We start from the raw sequence: 13,298 nt of genomic DNA, 5'->3' as shown, positions 1-13,298 counted from the left end.
AGGACTTGTCTGAGTCTGCCCTTGTTGGGAACAAGTAATGACCCTGTTTTCCTTCACCATTTCTGTAGTCATGTCTTATTTTTTCAGGTTTACAATTTCGCAAGCCACCATAGGATCATTTGTTTGGGTTTTTCTGATGTTTGAGACCACGGTTAAGTTCCTCACTCTTGGAGGAATACCAGGCCTCTTCTTTATCTGCACTTAACTGAACCATTCCAGTCAGAGCCCAACATTATTCGTTAATGCAGAAATATGTCAGGAGTCAGGACCATAGACTCTTGTATACAGTCTATGGTCTGGGCTGAGGTGTGCATCCATCCATTCAGCTCTTTTAAAGATAAGATCATGCACTTTTTGTCCCAGATATATTATACGTCTTTGGCTACAAAGCAGAGAAAGGAATGTTTTAACACATCCCTGCTCCTTTTGGGAAAGCTTATTTGTTATGAGTTGCCAGAACAACTGACATTTATATCAGACTGGGTCTTTTTAAAATTAAACCAGATAAATGTCATAATTTTCGGGGGAGACTTGAAATGATGAAAGGATTTACAAAGGAAAGTGTATATAAGGAGATTTCACTTGTCATTTTGAGATACTTTAATTTTAGGTCCAATGCCTTTCTATTTCATTTGACTTGTTTATAGGCCATTAAACACTAAATAGAAGAATAGACCAATGAGTTATCTTACGGGGCAACAAAATACATACAGAAACCCAGTAAGTCATTCCATTTTCACTTGTAAAGTGCTTTGAAGATTTAAATATTAATTTAAGAATGTAAAATGGCCCAAAAAAAGGTTATGTTGAAAGTTGGCTACAGGTGTACTTCAAATATCAATTATAGTATATTTGCTCCACAAGCCCCTGTGTGTAGTTAATTAAGTATGAAATGAAGGCAAGATCAGTGGGTGTTCAAGTGAAACAGGACCCTATATACTCTATTTTTTTCTCCATAGAATATTTCTCTGATGATGCACTTGGGAACTGTTTTAGCAACATGGATAGGCATCATTATTCACCAGGGCTGTTCAGACACTTTACTACTGATCATGTGTAACAATGTCATTAAAACTTAGATCAACAACAAGGAACTTTTCAGAATTATGTCACCTGAAAACTAGGAGGATATTAAGTTGTAAGATGTTCTAAATGCGGGTATTGCAGCCCCTAAATTCTTATCATAAATCTGTGCTGACCATCTTTTTTTCTTTTACAGTATCATGAATAAATAAAGAAATCATATGTCTCTATAAAGTGAAATTGCTTTATTTTTTTTCTTCTTTATCAAGTAACTTAAATAATAATGGTGTGCAATAATGTTATTTATACAGTCTATGCTGATTACACCAACAATAACTTAACTGTTGCCAGCAAATAGTGAATTCATAATTAATATGCCAAAAATCTTCATAGCAGCAATGAACAAAACAATTGTCATCCAGTCATTTGACCATTTGCTCAATACTGGATGTAAGTGTGCCCAGAGTAAAATATTTAAATCAAAATAATGCATTTTGGTTGGCATGTATGAGTATAACATCACACACAGTCTCTAGTATGTATGAGTACATGGATGTGAAACAACATAATATACAGTCAATCCGGAAAGTATTCACAGCGCTTCACTTTTTTCACATTTTATTATCTTACAGCCTTATTCCAAATGGTACAAATGAATCTTTGTTGTCAAAATCCTACACAACTTATTCCATTATGACCATGTGAAAAACAAGTTGTCTTGACAGTTTTGAAAATTTATAGAAATAAAAAAGAAATTATATTTACAAAAATATTCACAGCCTTTGCTTAATACTTTGTACAACCACCTTTGGCAGCAACTACATTCATTTTTTCATTTCGAAATGAAAAGGGATTAAAAGGGAGGTCATCGGTGTGTTTTTCAACCTTTCCGTATATTGAAATTGTACATTTTGAGTCTGCACCTGGCTAAAATAGATGGGTGTGAGTTTTGAATGAAATCCTATGGAGAGTATCATGATCTGCTTCTGTAGTCACAGTGCATGTTGGCATGCATGCTTCTTTAGGTGTAATTCAGATTTCCAATGTTGACGGCATCCATACATCGCCAAACGATGTCAGTCCCACAACCATGCTTGACTAGCCAGACGATGCACTTTTTGTGTAAAACTCACATGTTTACCAACACACATGCTTGACACCATCTAAAGCAAATTTGTTTATCTTGGTCTCAAGAGAAATGAACAGACCAAGGATATGGAACCATGTCGTGTGGTCTGATGAGACCAAGATAGACAAATTTGCTTTAGATGGTGTCAAGCATGTGTGGTGGTGAACAAGTGAATTTGACCAAAAAAGTGCATCATCTGGCTCGTCAAGCATGGTAGTGGGACTGACATCGTTAGGGGATGTATGAATGCCGTCAACATTAGAAATATGAATTACACCTAAAGAAGCATGCATGTCAACATGCACTGTGATTACAGAAGCAGATCCTGATACTCTCCATAGGATTTCATTCAAAACTCACACCCATCTATTTTAGCCAGGTGCAGACTCAAAATGTACAATTTCAATATACTGAAAGGTTGAAACACACACCGATGACCTCCCTTTCAATCCCTTTTCATTTCGAAATGAAAAATTGAATGTAGTTGCTGCCAAAGGTGGATGTACAAAGTATTAAGCAAAGGCTGTGAATACTTTTGTAAATATGATTTCTTTGTTTTTTATTTTTATACATTTTCAAAACTGTCCAGACAACTTGTTTTTCACATGGTCATAATGGAATAATTTGTGTAGGATTTTGACAACAGAGATTCAATTGTAGCATTTGGTATAAGGCTGTAAGATAATAAAATGTGAAAAAAGTGAAGCGCTGTGAGTACTTTCCGGTTTGACTGTACATAACAAACAGTTCATGGATGCAAGACGCCATGTGCACCAGCCACAGGATAGTGCAGTGGTGCACTGCAGTCATGGTCTGTTCATGGAACATAAAACCTGGGATGTGAAAAACCAGACACACTTTGGATTAATTCCCCACACTCTGAACAGATACTACTGAAATGTTCCCACAATACTACAAAGAGGAATTGCCGTAGTCTTACCATAGTTTGCAACGTTGCATTCTATGTATCAGGGGTACTGCTATCTGTCTTCATTTTTCACAAGTGGAATATTACCTGCATGAGATGCCATTACATGTTTTAAAAACATATTGATAACACGGTATCAGAAGAATTATACATTTGCAAGCATACACAGAATGTATTCTGTCAAATCATGGTTCAAAAGATTAAGGTAATGGCAAAAGTTTAATACAAGTTTGGTATTGGTGCAATAGACAGCAACAGCAACCAGCCTCTCACGTTTTCTTACCTGGTGGAGCCACAAAGTACTCATCAACAACCTGTTTGGACAGTGTAAGCAGAGCCTCTGCACATTCACCTTCACTGATGCTGTCCTGTCTAAGATGCATAGATCTGTTGGGAAATCACATTTACATTCGCTTAGCAAAGAATCCAAGTGAGTGAAGCATTAACTGACTTCATGAAAAGACCTGGGATAGAGGATGTATTCACTTACATATCACTTAATTGAACTGTATTAAAAGTAATATGAATTCAAACTGGTTATTTTAGAAAAGGAGAGTAGCCTATGCTGTGCAAGAAGACAAAGTGTTGTTTCAGTTTATGTGCGACAAAGACATAGATTGACCAAAGTGAAGTGTGTCCACTGCATGATTGCAAACATATTGTCAAAATGGTAAAGGAGCTGAGCCATTGAACTGGTCTTGGATTAAAGCGAAAGGGTGATTGGGAAACTCCAACTCCCATTGTCATTGTGACACAGCACTCCACAACACGCAAGTGAACACTGCACACTGCTCACAACAAAATTGCATTTATGCCTTACCCGTGCAAGGGGGCACCCCTCAATGGCGCAAGCTGGGGAGCAGTGCGGTGGGACGGTACCATGCTCAGGGTACCTCAGTCATGGAGGACGATGGGCGAGCACACTGATTGATTACTCCCCCCACCAACCTGGCGGGTCGGGAGTCGAACCGGCAACCTTTGGGCTACAAGTCTGACACCCTAACCGCTTACCCATGACTGCCCATTATGTTGCCCATTAGTGTTTTACAGAGTGCCCCTGACTTCTGAGCTCACCTGTCAAACAACACAGAGTCCATTGGTTCTACACCAGCTGTGGCGACAGAGTGAAGCTGGTCAGCAAATTGTATGGCTTTCTCCAAGCACTCCACGCCCTCCTGATTCTGGAAGTCCACCAGAGCAAGTCTCTCCAGTTTGTCCACAATTTCACCAGGTACCTCAATTATGTAAATAGAAGCATGTTATAAAAACAACCACCACCAGAATCGGTAAGATTTAATACACCATATAGCCTTAGAGCATTGTATTTTATTTAAGCACATAAACTTAAAGTCCTAAGTTTCAATACTTCACATAGGCCTACTCCAGGAGGCAAAGGCCAGCTGACTAACAAAATAAGAGGTAAGAAATAAAAGAATGCATTACATAACAAAAATAATAGTGAAACACTGAGCCTCACCTGAATGTGTTGTGTCATCTCAACTGGCTGCCATGTAGGTGACAGTGGCACCTGAAAAGACATGGACAGGGACCTTGTTGAATGTTATGATTAGATGTTTGTTTCATGATAAAGCAGACAGTTCATTGACAACAGACTTTCAAGAAAAATGCCCACTGATCACCAGCTTACTGGAATACAATTAATCAAGCTATGCTTTACATTTACTTTGTAATTACATGAAACAAGAATGCAACTACGTTCTTACTTTTGAGTTGTGAGCATGATCCGTGACACTGGAACGATGCACACTTGCCACCGAAGATATCCATGGATTTCGTTGATGGTTCAAATCCCGTAGATAAAACGCAGTACAGCTAAAACATCGGTTAAATGTTCTTGAAAACATTGTCATCTAATTAAAAAGACATACTTTGGCGAGGTGCAAGGGTAAAGATGCACTGGTCCGGGTGGGATGAAATGACATGTGAGCACTTCCGTCTCTGGATCTGGAAGATGATGTAAAATCAAAATAAAAGAGCGTATGACATAAGCTATTATAGAAAACGAATTGACATCCCGGTCTATTTAGTAGACGAGTGGTACAACATTTTTTATATCTGAAATTGTAATTTATTTCTTAAATACCATCTATGTAGTTGAAAAGAAAAGGGGGAAACTGGGGGGCGACACTTTTATATTGAAAATGAAGAACTCCTTTCGTGGCTGGTCATCCTGTCGATGCTGGCTGGCCACGAGCATGAGGACTGTCAACAACCGTGCATAGTGCCATCGGTTGTGCCATCTGAACTACTTAGGTAAGTGTGTTTTATCCTCGACATTTGTGTATCCGAGACCTTTACACGATAATACAAGGGACACTCCACATTAATGCCACATTAACAACCAATAAACTTAAACGTAAACTTACCTGGCGTTGGGTGCTAGCTGTCTCACTGACAGTCAGTGAACTTTTAGCCTACTGGTGTGACTGGGCAACAAAATAATACAGTATATTTCACGAGAAGGCTTTGCTTTGACGTTGCTTTGACATTATCTTATGGATCCACGACGTCTTCCTCGGGATTATAGCAATGTGCCATTGTAATTAACCCATCATTGTCTTTTGAATGAGTCCATAATATAGGCCTACTGTGCAATATGAATACTACAGCAAGGTGATATTGATATTGCTTTGTGTAAGTTATATCGCCTGCCAAGTAATGTGTCATGGTGTGTGTGCTCGTATCATCATTGAACAGCTTGTTGGCAGAGGATGGCTTCACCCAATCCGGGTGGGTCCAAGAGGCCAACTGTGGATGGGGAAGGAAGGGGTACTCCAGTGGGCAGAAAACTGCCTGCTTCTCTCTCACCTGGTCGCCTGCCTTCCATGCGGTCACGGGACCTTACTTTGGGAGGGGTTAAAAAGGTAAACGGTCTTCTTGGTCTATCTCTTGCTGTTTGAAAGATGACTTCAGGCTGCTGATTAAAAAGGAAGGCTATAGCCTATAGTCATGTTGCATCATTGCATTACATCGTGCAACATGTTAAAAATGTCATGCAGTGTAAGAATTGCAAATGTTAGAATTGCAATTGATGAGACGGTTCCGATGCACTGTGTTCTCCTTTTATAATATACAAGTTTCAGATAGTCATCTCTGGTGTAGTAGTTGATTTATAATTACCCCAGCCTTGTGTACACTTGTCACTGCTGTGCTGGACCAACAGCACCACAGAGGTTTGAGTGCGAGCGGACATTCCTCTTGCAAGCACTACAATGTAGACTACACTAGGTCACACTGATGACCAACTGTACACACACACACATACATTGACTTCTTAATAGGATGTTCATGGATACTAAGTCAGTTATGAAAATAAAATATAAAATCTTTTTTGTTTAATTCCATTTCGCAGAAAACCTTCACACCAAACATAATTGGACGCAAAGCCAAGGAAGAGTAAGTACGAAGTCTTGCTGTTACACATTCTGTTTAGGCTGATCTTACCATACTCTCGTATTAATTACATTCAGATTTTTTTCTTCTTGTTGTGTGCTTGCTGTTATACTCTGATTGTTAAAACGGTTAAGTTTGATGTTAAGTATGTCTGTCGGTTATCTTTGATAGGCAGAGGCCTGAAGGAGGGCAGAGAAGAGACAAGAGAGAGTCTGAAAGGGGGCGGGGAAGGGAAGCGCGCGGCAGAGGACGCGGCCGACCGGAGGTCATCCAGTCCCACTCCATCTTCGAACAGGGCCCTGCAGAGCTGATGGCTAAAAGGAGAAGTAAACAGATTTAAAATATATACTGTATATATTATACAAAAGTCACCATGATGGCATCATAATGTTGCAAAGCAAAGGTACCATTGTGTCAAAGAAAGGTCTGTGAGACACGTGAGCCCCCTTCTGCCTTTGTCACTTTTTCAAAATACTTTTTTTGGTCTTTTAGACTTTATCAGTGACAGGACAGTTTGAGAGAGAGAGAGTCTTGTTGTTTGGAAGAGAGAGACGGGGGAGGGTGGGCAAAGGACCCAGGCAGGAATCGACCTCAAGATTCAAGATTCTTTTAATGGTCCCGAAGGAATTTTGTCTTGGACATACATAGCTGCCACATACACACCACACTGATACACATGACGCCAAAAAAAAACCAACAACAATAAAGACATACATACATACATAAAGTGCCCTCATAGAGATACTCAAGTGCATATCTACTACAGCCTACCACACACATACATGGTATTACAGGATGGTGGTTGTTAACGACCTGCATTCAGTAGGTTAACAGAAACAGGGACAAAAGAAAACCTATACCTATTCAAAAACCTTTTCTTGTTTTTAACTGGTACTATAAATCGCCTGCCAGAGGGTAGCTGCTCATATTCTGGGTACAGAACATGTGATGGATCCTCAATTATTTTCCTAGCATGCCTAACTAGATACCCTTCATATTTTGCTTGGAGGGTGGGGTAGTCCCTCACCCCCACTACCTTCAGTGCAGAGCGGGTCAGTCTGTCTATTTGAGACTTCACTTTCACTGTCAGGTTTCCAAACCACACAGTGATTGCATAGTGTATTACACTCTCAACAACAGCACGGTAAAAAAATAACATTATCCTCTGTTGAACACCAAACACCCTGAGTCTACGCAAAAAATGTAGTCTCTGTTGGATCCTAGCACACACATTGTTAACATGAACATTCCAGGACAGAGTATTATCAAAGTACACTCCCAAATATTTGTAAGAGTCCACCTGAGTAATATTGGCATCATCAATGACTAATGGGGTCAACCACATAGCAGACGAGTGCACTACCATTAAGGCACGGTAGGGCCGCCTTTGTCACTTTTAATGAAACGTTTTATGTCTTTTTTCCCCCCATTTTAATCTCAGCTATTCTTGATGACGCAAGAGAAACGCCGAACTCTGGCCCATGTCCAATTATCAACATCAAGAAAGAGAAGAGGGAGACTGAGGAGGAGACGAAAGGCATCTTGCGCAGCTTGGAGAGAGATAGTGTAAGTCATCATGACCTGGGTGTATTTTGGATGCTGTTTTTAAAGGCACAATGTGTAACTTTTTAGGAGTTCGTTATCAGTATGTATGAGGGAATCTACTGTGTTTACACCTGAAGCCATATTGCTTACCAAACTGCCACAGAAGCCTTTGGCAAAATGTAACTGACCAAGTGGTCAAAAGTCTACAAAACTTTCACATACTGGATTTAGGACCTTCCTCTAACCACTGAGAACCATTATTTTCAAACATTGTTAATGATTTCACTTTTTGTGTAGTCTGTCCATCTTTTGCTTGAAAATATGTCATGTCCACGGCCATGTACTACATCTTGAATAATTGATCTGTAATGACCTCTATGTACACAGTTCGTAGATGACCCACATCTACAAAACAATATGAACAGCACCCCTGTGCAACTCCCTCTGTCTGTGTCCGGCTGGGTCTTCAAAGAGGAGGCCAGCGAAGACGCTGAGGAGGAAGAGGAGGAGAAGGAGGAGGTCAAGAAACCCACAGGCGAGGAGGACACAGAAAGTTCAAGTATGGAAACGACACCTCTCACTAAAAGTAAGCAGTAGTCTTCAAATCTGATTAAAATAGCCTCTTATTGCAACTGTTGACTGCCCTTATGCACCCTCAACACTCAACAACCTTGTAGCGGCCATATGCCTTGTATTATGTCCGGTTTTGTAATGGCTTTTATTATTGACATTCACCGTGGTGCGTCACCTGACTAGGTTGGCAATTAGTTTTGTATTTACGCACCTGGGCACCGGTAGACTGGCAGGGAGAGGGGCAAGGAATGGGAGAGCACAATTTTCGTTGACCGCTCACTCAGTAACATTGCTCTTTACGCACAAGCACTTTAACTTTGACCGGCTACGCACTGCACGGTGGCGGTTTTAAGATGTGCTTTTAACCTTTTGTACTGGATTTTAATCGAACTTTGAAGAACAATAAAGGATGACAACGAAGACAATGTTTGTGCGTCAGCTCGAGTAACTCCCTCCAAGGCCTCTCGGTGGCACCTAGGTTTAGCCACCACAGACCTCATAACATTATCAATATGACATTAGCGAGAGTCACCTATGAAGTTACATATTAAGACTCGGGTCATCACAATTTTAGTGCTAAAAGCTCTGCACTAAGGTATAATCTGGGTTACCGTTACATTACATGTTACTGTTACTGTATTTATGATCTGGGTCACTGTTACATTTTTCATCCAAAGTGACTTACAGTTATTATAGGGTATTGATTGCAGTCCGTAGAGTAATGTGGGCTTAGGTGCCTTGCTCATGGGCACTTTAGCCATTACCTACTGGTTGGGTTACAATTTCAACCTACAACCTTTTGGCCCACAGACCAACTCCCTAAGTATTAGACAATGTTTACTATTTCTTCCCTATTTCTTCCCTATTTTAGTTAAGGAGGAGCCAGATACAAGCGAAAAGAAGCAGGAAGCAAAGGGGGAGTCGATGTTCAGGCCTCCGCCCCTCCCCGAGCCGGACGTGCTGTCGAAGCTGCTTGAGTCCTGCAATGAGCCGAAAGACGTGGAGCTGTTCTTCATGCAGCTCCCCGATTCGCTGCCCGGACAGCCACCCACCACAGAGGTCAGACAGACCAAAACGGAGATTCAGACTGAGAGTGGACAGTCACTGCTGCTTAAGACTGACTCAGAGGTGAGCACTCTCCTTTCCCCTTTGTATATACAACTTAATGATTCCTTGACAAAAAGGCCATTTTTGGGGGTCTTTTGCCTTTATCCGGGTGGGCCAGTGAAGAGAGACAGGAAAGGAGTGGGAAAGACAGATCCGGTTGGGCTGTGAAATGACCCAGGCCAGAGTCGAAAGTGGTTTCTCATGAGCAATTTTGTCCATGATACCGTAAATGGTACGGGTGAAGTAGCGCACTGCGCCACAGCACCCACCAAGAAAACCAAACTGGAATGAAATTGGCTTTGCAGGAGCCCGAGGCGGAGAAGAACTGCAACCTGCGAGACCTGCAGGAGGGCCTGGTGGGCCACGTACTGGTCAGGAAGTCCGGCCGCGTGCAGCTGGTCCTCGGGAACGTCACCTTAGACGTGGACCTCGGAACCACCAGCTCCTTCCTACAGGTGGGCATAATCAGGGTGGCTTACTAACAGCTCAGACAGACAATAGATATAACGTAATGATGACCTAATATTGTACATGTAATGTAATGATGGCCCAATACAACCCAATACATACTAGTATAATCAGGGCTCTAAATTAACTTGTTTTCATCACCAGCCAAATGTCTAGTAGAGGCTATTTTACTAGCAGAACATACACTCACTAATGGGTCAAAATTGCAGGTAAGTTCGTATTTGCTACCAGCCAAACTGAAATTTGGCTGGTAGAGCCCTGCATATAATGCATATGAGCCCTGTATATAATGTAAGGATGGCCCAATACAGCCCAATACTACTAATGTAAGGATGGTCAAATTCTGGGCCTGGGACCACTGACCTGTTTGCCTCCTCCCCATTCTGCATGAAGTTTAATGACTAACATGTTTCCTCCTTTAATTTCTGCTGTATGCCCCCCGCCCCCCTCAGGAACTAGTGTCGGTGGGTGTCGAGGGTCGGAGTGGAACCTTGTCTGTTTTGGGCCAAATCAAGCACAAGCTGGTGTGTTCTCCCGACTTCCAAACCCTCGTAGAGAGTAAAGAGTGAGGATGCTCTTGCGTTGAGGCCAAAAGAGAAAGACAGTATTTAAGACATTACAGTTTTTTGTTTAATAAAAGTGCTGAAATGCTAAAAGTGCCTGTGAACGAGATGTGCTGCTGAATCATCAAAACATCATTCTGTATGCAAGTCCCCTGTGAGAAATGTCTTACATATTATGTATTATAGAAGATTGAAGTGTGTTCTTGAAGTATATAATTTTATCAGTTGATTTTTTTTTTGAAAACCTGTAATGTTGATGTTTTCTGTATGTTAAATAAACACCCAGGCATATTGACAAATGACATAATTTTGCTCATTAATTCTGTGAATATAATTGATCCAGTTGAGCATGACGATTAAAGAGAATCAATCAAGACAAAAAACCCCAGTAACATTGAAAAAAATCCCTTCATACTTCAAAGGCTACTGAACTGGAATGTGGATTGACCACAAATCTATCAAACCACTAGTTGGAGAGTTCACTCAATTATAAACCCATGATTGGCTGTTGACAAAGATATCTACAGAGGTACCAAAAGACTGCAGCAAAGAATATTTCAGGACAGGAGTGATCTCAGCAATGACACAGCTCACAATGCTCTGATTTGACTTGTTGAAATAAGTCCTCAGTTATCTGAAGGCAACCTTACTCTCCATGTTGGCAGCTTAATTGCTTCATAGCAGGGCTGTAGTACTCAAGTCCGGTCCAAACACAAGACGATTTTTGTATATTGTAAACGTTTATTGTCCCTCATTATTTACATTCATTTTCAAACACTGACATGTCACTCGGTCCTAACTTGGTCTTGTCTTGGACTGGAATCTCTTTGGGCTTGTATTGAACTCTTCAAAGGTGCTTGTCTTTGGTGATCTTGACTTGCAGGACTTGCAGCCCTGTTATGTCTCACAGGAGATCCCAGCTCCTCAGACCTGCTCGGTGCTTGTTTTATATCCCCCTAGGGGGCAGCAGAGTGACATTCAACATGTCTTTCCCCTAGTGATGGCCAACCGGGATTCATTAGTTTTGTAATCCAGTGCCACATGTTCCAAATGACCTGGTTTTACCTGTTGCATGGGGCAGGCAAAACCAGGTGTTTTGGAAAATATGACACTGGATTGTAAACAAAATAATCCATGTTGCTCATCACTGGGACGTTATTTTACAATTGGAAAAAAACGTTGGCAATGTTACTGCCAATGTGCATGCAAAATGATCAAATTCCATGGCTTTTCTAAAACAACCTCTATTGACTTTCTCTGCTATTCTTGGAATGCCACTGTGGGAATCAATGGAGTCACACAGATGTGTAGTCCTGGTATAGGGCAGCAAGTACAACCTTGTTCTACCACGACTGGCAGCAGGATGCTGCCTAGACAGAATACCCTACAGTAATTTAACAGGTCAGGGACTTGTTACCAGATGCACATGTATGGTGGAAATTACACCTTAAATGCACCTTAGATATCACTACTTTCTTTTTGAATTGAATGTAGACTAATTGCAGTACAATACTTCCCAAAATTTCAGCTTGAGTTGCGATATTCTAGCAGCCAAGCAGCCTATGGTTAACCTCAGTTGCGTTTCAAGAACTGAACTGGAACTTAGGGGTCATAATTTTGCTCAAGCGTTTCTGTCTATAACTTGACTTCTGTACTCTTGACAGTAAGCTGTCACCACTACCAGGAAAATAATTACTGTCAGGAAAATAATGGCTGTACTTAGCTGGTTTGGTTCTGATAATTCCTCTGACCAAGAGGCTCAGAGAACCCCAAACTGCTACCAGCAATCAGGATGGATCATTGTGATGGTCTATTTATTTGTATTTGGCATTGCCTACAGCACTTTGTGAACAATGTACAGTGAGGAGAATAAGTATTTGATCCCTTGCTGATTTTGTTGGTTTGCCCACTAATAAAGACATGATCATTCTATAATGTTAATGATAAAATGTATTATAATATAGAGAGACAGAATATCAAAAAGAAAATCCAGAAAATAACTTTGAAGAATATATTTTAATTGATTTGTATTCCATTGAGGAAAATAAGTATTTGACCCCTCTAGTCAAAAAAGACAAAATACTTGGTGGCAAAGCCCTTGTTTTCACATACAGAGGTCAGATGTTTCTTTCAGTTAATGACAATGTTTGTGGGTATATTAGAAAGGATTTTTGTCCACTTTTCTTTGCAGACCATCTCTAAATCACTTAAGTTGTATGACTGTATCTTGCCAAATGGGAACTTCTGTTCTATTCACAGGATTATTATAGGGTTAATGTTTGGAAACTGTCTAGGCCACTTCATGACCTTAATGTGCTTCTGCTTGAGCTACTCCTTCGTTGCTTGGGCTGTATGTTATGGATTATTATCATTTTGGGAGGCTAATCCATGACCCACCTTCAGTCTAGTGGTGGTGGGAAAGAGGTTGGCATGCAGCATTGTACGTTTACATGTCTCCCTCCATCCATTTCTTGACGATGTGAAGTTGTCCTGTGTCTTGGCCAGACAAACAACCTCAAAACATAATGTTACCACTTTCATTTATGAT

The 13,298-nt window shown here is 40.8% G+C and overlaps 2 protein-coding genes across 2 annotated transcripts; one reads left to right on the top strand and one right to left on the bottom strand.

Moving 5' to 3' along the window:
- Window positions 1–2,776: 2,776 nt before the first annotated feature.
- Window positions 2,777–5,036, bottom strand: gatc (glutamyl-tRNA amidotransferase subunit C). The gene is made up of 6 exons (XM_063194550.1): window positions 4,805–5,036; window positions 4,558–4,608; window positions 4,155–4,315; window positions 3,364–3,467; window positions 3,093–3,167; window positions 2,777–2,985 (listed from the first exon to the last, which is right to left on the bottom strand). The coding sequence occupies exons 1-5, from the start codon at window positions 4,949–4,951 to the stop codon at window positions 3,133–3,135; spliced, it is 498 nt and encodes a 165-aa protein (XP_063050620.1). The 5' UTR covers window positions 4,952–5,036; the 3' UTR covers window positions 2,777–2,985; window positions 3,093–3,132.
- Window positions 5,037–5,270: 234 nt separating this feature from the next.
- Window positions 5,271–11,052, top strand: polr3d (polymerase (RNA) III (DNA directed) polypeptide D). Its single transcript, XM_063194549.1, has 9 exons — window positions 5,271–5,354; window positions 5,799–5,965; window positions 6,454–6,497; window positions 6,666–6,820; window positions 7,936–8,060; window positions 8,427–8,625; window positions 9,484–9,740; window positions 10,025–10,174; window positions 10,640–11,052. The coding sequence occupies exons 2-9, from the start codon at window positions 5,813–5,815 to the stop codon at window positions 10,754–10,756; spliced, it is 1,200 nt and encodes a 399-aa protein (XP_063050619.1). The 5' UTR covers window positions 5,271–5,354; window positions 5,799–5,812; the 3' UTR covers window positions 10,757–11,052.
- The last annotated feature ends 2,246 nt before the right edge of the window (window positions 11,053–13,298 follow it).

Source organism: Engraulis encrasicolus, chromosome 3, assembly GCF_034702125.1.
Source record: "Engraulis encrasicolus isolate BLACKSEA-1 chromosome 3, IST_EnEncr_1.0, whole genome shotgun sequence".
NCBI lineage: Eukaryota > Metazoa > Chordata > Actinopteri > Clupeiformes > Engraulidae > Engraulis > Engraulis encrasicolus.
The sequence above is the reverse complement of the archived record's forward strand: the minus strand, read 5'-3'. Positions and strand labels throughout refer to the sequence as shown.